The sequence below is a fragment of the Eurypyga helias genome, unplaced genomic scaffold (genome assembly GCF_000690775.1).
Source record: "Eurypyga helias isolate BGI_N326 unplaced genomic scaffold, ASM69077v1 scaffold8324, whole genome shotgun sequence".
NCBI classification, from domain to species: domain Eukaryota; kingdom Metazoa; phylum Chordata; class Aves; order Eurypygiformes; family Eurypygidae; genus Eurypyga; species Eurypyga helias.
The window spans coordinates 25,527-34,607 of NW_010248150.1; the positions used below are offsets into that span (position 1 = coordinate 25,527).

A 9,081-nucleotide genomic window follows, 5' to 3' on the forward strand; every position below is an offset into this window, starting at 1 on the left:
CAACAATGAAAGGGATGATTTCTTGAAACTTAGTTCCCACTAAAATAATTCATAAAAATAAAACATTTAAGTGCATCAAACACTAGTACTGATGAAATAAAAAGTCACATTTCAAAAACACTATAAACTGGCTCACCAGAACGTGATAGGAAGTCAGCAATCCTTGGGTGAAATATTTAAGGCACTTGAGGGTAGTCAGTTTTTAAAACCAGATAATAAAGACATAGCCACTTTAAAATTCTAATTTAAATAAAAACCACAACAAAATAAAGCAACACTGCAAAAAAGTCCTCCAACTGGAAAGTTCAGTAAATAAACAAATAAACACATGGAATAAAATAAAATTCTCATTTGTTATAGTACATAAAAAAGTGGCAGAAACAGAGCATATTTAACTGCTACAACACACGCACTGTAAAAAGCTCTCTCTAACACAACATGAAGCATCCTTTCTCTTCAGTTGCCAAACAGACAATAAAGCAATAATCCAGTGCAGTTAAATATCGGATTCCAGTTTATAAATCAGAGCATCCCAGGAAGCAGCTGATTTTGTATTCTTTTGCCTGGGATATTTCTAGTTAGCTTTCTTGCTTTTTTTCTGGAGCACTCAGCTTCATTTTCTCCTCTCCACACAAAAATGTTTCTGAATAAAGAGGCCACATCATTCCTGTAGTATCCTCTTTGGTACAAAACAAAATCCTACAGACCACACATAGTAACGAGCTTTTCTGTGATGGTGACAAATTCTTTCCTCCCAGTCTCCAAAGTAACATCACAGTTAAATACAACATAAAGCATTCTTTTTAAGCGCTAATTTAAATTTTCACTCATAACTCACAAACAGGTATTCTCACCCATTAGCTTATACATAATATGTTTTCTTACCACTTCCAGGGCAGAAGGGACATGACCAGCAGCCCTGGGTCACACTTTAGAAAGTCTGCTCCCACAGACAAAACAGCTGTATAACTCTCCATATCTGCTCAGTGGTTTTGAAGGAGGGGAAATAAAGGAAAAGACAAATGGAAACTCAGTAAAAGGAGTCTTGCCTCTCTGTTAAATGTTTGTTCATTTGTCATTTTTTTCCTGACATGTTTTGTCTACTGCATTAGAGGGTTCTTCAGTGGAAAGCAGCTCCTTACGTGAACTTACATGAAGGTTCTGGATTAAGCAGGTTTTGTCACTGTGTGGCTGCTGCCTCACAGCTGAGGAAATTAAAGGGCGAGCTCTGAGCATCATCACCAGCGCCAAGGCTCTTAGGGTCTCTGAGACAGTCTGCCAAGATGTCCTGAGGATCCCTTAAGAACACCACTAGAACAGTGATGTTATCACTGGATCCGTTTTCCTTCGCAGCAGCCACCAGTCTTTCTGCTGCTTTGAGACCCTCTCCTTTGGTTTGCATTAAATGATCTAGGACCAAGTCTACAACCTCATAGGGCTTGATAGCGTCAAAGAATCCATCGCAGGCCAGGAGCAAGTAATCTTCAGAACCTGTCAGATCAAACGAATCTCCGTCTGCGTCACCAGAGATGTAGGGTTTCTGACATACGTCACCTGAGACAAACAATCACAACACAGGCGTTATTACTTCACATGTAAACTGTTACTTCTTCACCCACCAACTGCTTTTACCATCCTCAAGATGTTAAAATCATATTCCAGAGTTACCTGACGCAAGAGAAGAGCTGTGGAAAAAGCTATGGAATAAGCATGGAAGGCCTTTGTTTCTTTAAGAACGCTTGGAACCTACCTACATCCAAATAAATTTCTAAGGAATTACTCTAATTCACATTTTCCTAATTTTGCAGGGAAACTAAGGAAATTATTTCATTTTTTTTTTCTCTGAAATATATTTGTGCAAGGAGATAGTCAGGCCTTCATGCTGTGGGTGTGCCTCTTGTACAGCCTTCAGGATGCTAAGAAAAATCAAATCGTTTTTAGCAATCCAGATATACAGCCCAATGCCAAAAGAATCTGCTCACTGTGTTTAGTTCATCAGTTTCATGTGGACATACTCATTGAACATGGGTTGCTATTGAGCCAAATAGTATTATACACAGTTATACTATTTTGCTTCCACTCATACATCTGTCATCTACTGTACTTGCCCTGGGTCTTTTCTCTTTTTGCCTTAATTGGCAAGTAGCAGAAGTAAGTGAATTTATTAGAATTCTGGAATACTACTATTAAAATGCCCTAAATTGCTGGATATGTGTGATTTGAAGGAGGATGCAGCGATCTGACTTAAGAACTACAGTCAGGAGAAAGACACATTACAGTGGACAAAAAACCCCCACTAAATACTCAACATCTATTAAGCTACTGTAGAACATCACAGTATCAAAGACATATACAGGAAGCAAAAGACTTATAAAAGAATGACAACTGTCATGGCTAGTATGCAAAATAAAACAATTTTCTATGCTTATGGTAAAACCAATAACATTACATAGCTGCAATCTATGTAAGTCATATAGTTGTAAAATCCATCCTTATAGCAAAGACAGTAAGAGTGGTTTACTCTTGGCCTATGCTGAGCAAAATGACATTTACAGTAAACACACAGTCTCGGGTGGTGTGTTTTAATCAAATTTAATCTGAACTATATTAATACAATGGCTTATCTTACCAATTGCCCTGGAAACAGCCAAGGTGCCATTAACCCGCCAGCAGTCCATATAGGTTACACAACCACCCAGAGTCTCAATACGTGCTCTCTCATCCTGAAAAACAGTAGAATACAATTTTTATACTGAAAACCTACGACTTACTGGTTGTCTTGTTATCCAATCGAAGAGGGAAAAAAGTAGACAAAACCCAAAACCCAAGAGCTGCTTCAGCCTCAGTATTTATACAATGAATACAGCAAACATATCAGATTCTAGCTTGGAAACATTCACCTAAGATTACTGCAAACAACCCACCTGCTTCCCAACCATACCATGGCTTGTCCACAAAAAAGCAGAATTCCTAAGTTTCTACATCATGTGCTTTCCCATATGGATGAGTACCCTTTCCTGCCAATTCTTCCCATCCCATACAGCAATTGGGAAAATATATAAGTATTTGGAATAAAATACAAGATAACTAGACTATGTAACACCACCATTTGCATTGATACTCTTTTAACTACTCAGTTATTACAAATATTCATACTATGAAGGCAAAGAGTCATGCATTACTATCTAAACTCACAAGATCCCCATTAAATTTCATGTAATAAAAATACGTGCCTATTCAAAGTATATAGAAAATGCAATACACTAAGCCAGTTAGGCCAGGAGATTATCATTAGCTTTTGAATGACACAGTATTCTTATGAAAGACTTGCATTATGCTACCATTTTAAATAGCTATTTGTCTCAAATTAAAAAGTTAATGTATAACAGGCAATTTTAAATTCGCACACACACAAAATCCCATGAAAGTCTTTAATTACTATAAATTTTGAAAAGACATTCTAAGCAGGAGCTGAAGTCAGGACTACCAGTACCATCAGTACTTTCAAGGGGACATAGTTGTAGGGATCACCTTTTCAAGACAGAGGAGTGAGTGGAAAACAAACAAACAAAAAAAATTGTTGATTCTCTGAATCCTACCATACAATATATGAAATTATATAAAGCTCCAAATACTTAAGGAGGCTAGATTCCAAAAGGTTTCAAGAGATATTCTGACAACACGAGAGAAAAAAAACCAAGTCAGACTTACTTCTCGTTCTGGTTTGTGAGGTTCCATTAATGTCACAGCTTTTCCTTGCTGCACAAGCATTATCTGTGAGTCTCCCAGCCATGCTATGTGCAGCTTGTTCCCGACAATCAACGCAGATACACCTGTTGTACCACTCCGCAGCTTCTACAAAAGAAAAGAGGCATGCTAGGTGAATATTTAACAAGCCCTACGAGGTTACATGGCAATACTGTAAACCTAGGTTTAGTCACACTGAAATGCAGCAGAGCAGACCTGCCAATTGTGATTCAGGTACCTGAAAACAAGGGACAAGATATTACACAGATTTGAAATAAACTATTCACATATTCTAACATGCAGATGGCTAATAGTGCCTCTGTTATGTTCTTCCTTCTCTGCTATTGATTCCAAAACTTATCTAGGAGACTAAGACGTCTATTGTTCGGAACAGAGACACACACAGAAAAGAAAGAGGATCTGAATTTCAGTAGTATGAACATTTCACAAACACACCGAGGTGTCCCCAGCCCCTTCCACATTCCCCTCTACCACTAGTAGTGACAGAGCCTTGCTCCACATACATCCTCCTATCCTTGGGTATTTAAATGAAGATGTCAACAAAAGAAGGAACCTAACTGTCCTAGATGCCCTGTAAAGACTAGTGCAAGTCAGACCTCAAAAAGATGCTGGTCCCTCTTTTATACGTCATTGACAGAAATTAAGACCAATACTTCCATATTCAGTTACTGCTATTATAAAAGACTTAAACTGCGTAAGAAACCATCCTCCTATTATGTAGATTTCAAGAAAGAACATTCATCATACCAACTTTATTCAAAGCTGATCAATAAGCTTAATGAACGGAAGAGTCTGATTTAAATCATAAAATACATTTTTTCATCTTACAACCACCCGTGACATTAATGGTGGGACAAGAAAGAGGAAGACAATGACCATATTACCAGGAAGAGAGAAACCTCTGTTCCAGGTTAAGAGGTAGGACAACAGAACATGTAGAGGTTGCCTAACTTAGGCAAAGAGGCCAGCAGAGTGTTCTCTCAAATAATTTGTATGTCAGGATCATTTAAACCACTTAACACTTCTTTTCAATCACTCATCTTGAACTTGTAAGCACTGTCATTTTGGTTTTCCTCAAAAAAAGTAACTTGATCAAAGAGAACCTTTACATGTAGCATAATTTCATAAATAAGTCAGTGATTCAAAGAAAATGTACTGCCAGAATTTTCTGGATAATACCATGTTGTCCAACAGTTCTCAGTGTTATTCAAATACAATGGAATTAATCTCTACCCACTCACCTCTCTTTTGGCTTTGAAAAGAAACATTTCATCTGTCTTCTGGAAAGAGCATTTCAAGGCCTCAGCTGGATTCTTAACAATCTCTTCATGTAGCCCAACATTTACATGCAAATGGGTTGCTGAATAATTGGCAGCATCCACTCCACCATGGCCATCAAATACCGCGAAGTAAGCACGATCAATGTCGTCCTTTTAGGGGGAGGGAGAGAGAAGACATATTCATGTTCAAAACCAAAACAGCCCATCGACTGGTACGAGCAAGCAAAGATTCTTTGTTCTGGGCTTTCTTCCATATGATATTGCATAGCTAAGGGCAATTTAAATCAGCTTACCCATGTACCAAATGGATAAAATAGGTACTTTGCAGGGGAATTACTTTTCTCTCTTTGCTGTTAGTCATTTAATAACCTTGAAAATAATCTGGAATTGAAACAGCAGATAGCTGGTTATGTAGTCCCACTGCAGTTTCATTAATTGGCACTTGAACTGTACAACTGCTGTTCTCCCCCCTTTTCTTAATACATCAGCTACCTCATTCACAGGAACACTAACTCCAGCAACATAACACTACGTGAACTTCCCTGTATCACTTCTGACATGAAATCCAAAGTCACGACATCCCTCTTTATCAGGGCAGTAGTTAGCCCCTAGCAATCGGAGTCGGTAAGTCTTGCTCCAGCATACACATGGTAATAACTTGTGGCAACAAATTCTTACCATTTCACAGATCACCCATTGCTAGGGCACTGTGTTTATAGGAACACTGAAAAGCTAACAATTGGCCTGCACAGTTTTGTCCAGACTTACTGATAAACCAAACAGCTGATTGAACTCTGGGAGCAGAACATGGCGGTCCTCCATTTTCCGTCGAGTGTTACGGATGGCATGGATGGAAACCAGCAGGAACCGCTTCAGTGGTGTCAGTGGTGGCAACTGCTTCTGCCACTCAAAGCAAATGTCCCGAAGCTTGTTAAAGAAGCAGCGCTGCAATGACTCTCCATCCAACACTGAAAGCACAAAGACAAAACAGTGAGTTTTGTGCCCCATTTTTCTACGCTACCCCATCTTTTGGTCTGTCTTTCCTTCAAGTTTCTTTCCTTAGTGCTACATACACGCATTCAGCATTCTGCCCTTACAGGCTCTGCAAGAATTAAAATAGGCCCCTGAGAATAATGAGAGGAAGTTTCAATGGAAAACAGTATAACGTTAAGGATAAGAGCAGCTACTTTACTTACTAGGTCTCTTTCAAACCAGAAACTTTGTTTTATTTCAAAATAGTAACAAAGACCCAAAAATGAGCCTGACCTATTAGACATAAATGTTGTTATTATGTGAGTAAAATGCAGAAGACTATAGTGGTAGGAGCACATCCCTACCAAACCCCACCTCCACCCCCCCAAAGCAAACCAACAAAACCCAGGAAATAATCAAGCAGGCAGGAAAGCCTTTGAGATAACGGACTACTGTTGTCTTGGACACAAGGGTTGAACAAGCATTAGCCTGGCTTTGGGTCAGGGTATGTCCTACTGAACCACTTCTACTGGAACAACAAGGAAGTCTGATAATGTTTTGCTGAGGGCAATAGCTCAACTCATAGTTAGGCTGAGCAGATTAGAATTTTAAGCTGTTGTCTTTATCTTTTTTAATACACGTGGTTGTAGGAGCTACAGGGACAGAAGAACACTTCCGGTACTTTCCTGCTTTGTCATTTCAGAGCAGAACTGTAAACACCCATTGAGCATAGTATGAAAAGCTCCAGCCAGACACTCAAATCCTTTTCTGGCTAGGTCCCAAATATCAATTAATTCAAACCTATTGTTCATCAGACTGAATGGTTTGGTGTTTGGCATTGTGTCTAGCTTTGCAATGCAGTCACTCTCAGAATAGGTTATAATTTAAGGTTTTGTTATCTGAGTAAGAACCCTGCCTCAACGCTACATCAACTAACTCCACAAAGCACTGAAAAGTTCATCTATAGAGCAAAAACAATTTGCTGGTCAATACTGTGTTTTCTAAACAACTGTAGTGTATGAAGTATCTTTCCTACTTCTATTTTCTCCTGACTCCTGCTAACACTGTTAGCATTAAAACTTCTTCAGAATTCCTATTTATAACTGCTGGTTCTCAAGCACTTTTTCTCAGCAATACTGGATGGCCGGCTCCAGATGCATCTCTGGGTCTGGAGAACTGAAAGATTTAAATTTAAACACCGATCTTTGATTAGCAGTCACTACATATTAACCAAAACTACTTTTGGTTTGCTTAACATGCAGGTGTGAATGGGCAAGATATTAAAACCTTTAAATATGAAGTCATCCCATATAAAGGTATAATTAAACAGGACAGCAGCTTAGACAGCCTTGTCTACAGCTGTTAGTTCACATATTTGTAAATGTCTTGGCTAATACTGACCAGAAGACTTGGACAGATGTTACTGCTTAAATATTAAGCTTGTGAAATCTGACATAGAATTTGGTATTTATCAGCAGAAATTCTTCTGCAGCACACCACATCCAACAGTGGTACTCATATAGGCACATGTACATTCGTTTTTGCCAGAGTTGTTACTGAAGCATGAGAGAGTCCATACTGTGCTGTAGCACAAGGAATATCTTCCTTCCTACTTGTACAGTTAAAGTGATGGAATAGCAATTATAAGATAAACACAATCCAAATGTGCAGAGAAATTAATACCTTTAAAGTAGATACTCCTTGCTGAGATTCGGCAATGCAACTACCTGAATGGTAAGCAGATTTCTGTAATATTCGACAGGGGAATGAGCAATAGCAAATTGATCCAAATGGCAATGGTGACACAAGACCAAACAAACATTAAATACACAGGAATATATAAGATGGAAATTAAAGGAGGTTTCAGCCATCAGAACAGGGAAGGTTCTGGGGCATTTGTCAACAAGGAGTAGTGAGAGAGAATCTGAACTAGTTCAAGACTGAACTCATCCAACAAGTAAAAGTCAGAAAATATCTTAAAAGCAGAGTCAAATCCTCTATCTTTATGGCCTTTAGACTAAACCAGCAGCAGGAAAAGTGCAAGTGTCACCAGTAAAATGTAACCATACAGGATTCCAGAGACATCAGATACTTGTGACCTGTAAAATGTCTCTGTCCAGTCAAGTTCTTTATTACTCACTGTTTCTAAACATTATCATTTCGTAGCCATTCAGAGGGGGTTCACTAACTGAAGATCCATGGGCCCAAGATCTTCATAAAACCCAGAATGAGAAATTATAATGCTAGGCTCACCAATATATAGCCATTCACATTTTATATTACTGCTGCAGTTCACCTCAAAGATAACTGCCAATGAAGAGTCCCCAGCATAGTGATTGCAAGATGCTCTGATGACCAGTTTCCAACTGCTTGGTGAAATCTTTGTGCTGAAAACCTATGTAATTATCATATGTGGGTTACAATACGCTGTTCCTTATTTTCCTGTAAAGACTGAGCGATAGCATGTAACGATACACTACTGGAGCACGAAGTCACGACGCAGTAAGACACAATTCTCTCTGACGTAAGGGAGACAGACAATAAGGGAGATGCTTTTATATCACTTTTGACAATGGGAGATCTTACCACATGCCTTATGGTCATTGCTGCAAACATAACAAACATTTTGACAGTGTTAAGTGTAGGATTGGACTTGATGATCCTAAAGGTCTTTTCCAACTTAAACGATTCTATGATAATATAGAGCTTCTAGTTATGCGAGATCAGTACCTTGGTCTCCTTCAGTTTCCCCTGCACAAAGCCATGCTCTAGCACTGCTGCCTGTACCTCTATTTGCTTACAACTGCAGTGATCTAGTCACACAAAGCTCTCCTTTTGCCAGCTCCTCTCCTGGAGCAGCATCCTGCTCCAGGTTAGGTCAGTGGCGCTGAGTCGGTGTGATTGCTCACAGACCAAGGCACAACGGGACACGGCGTGCGGCAATCGGGCACCCTGGGGAGACTGAACTAAAGCGCCTGGAAGTGGCACTCGCGACAATCTGCCTGCGGCACCTACTGCAAGCTGCTGCTCTTCGGAGGTGCTAGGAGGCCCCAGCCCAACC

General features: G+C 39.4%; 1 protein-coding gene across 1 annotated transcript; it reads right to left on the bottom strand.

Annotated features, from left to right (window-relative positions):
- Window positions 1-1,180: 1,180 nt before the first annotated feature.
- Window positions 1,181-6,016, bottom strand: PPM1F (protein phosphatase, Mg2+/Mn2+ dependent, 1F; the record flags this gene model as incomplete). The annotated part of the gene is made up of 5 exons (XM_010150963.1): window positions 1,181-1,554; window positions 2,630-2,723; window positions 3,712-3,855; window positions 5,010-5,198; window positions 5,817-6,016. Coding segments are annotated over 5 exons (1,001 nt in total), but the record flags the coding sequence as incomplete, so codon positions are not given.
- Window positions 6,017-9,081: the final 3,065 nt, after the last annotated feature.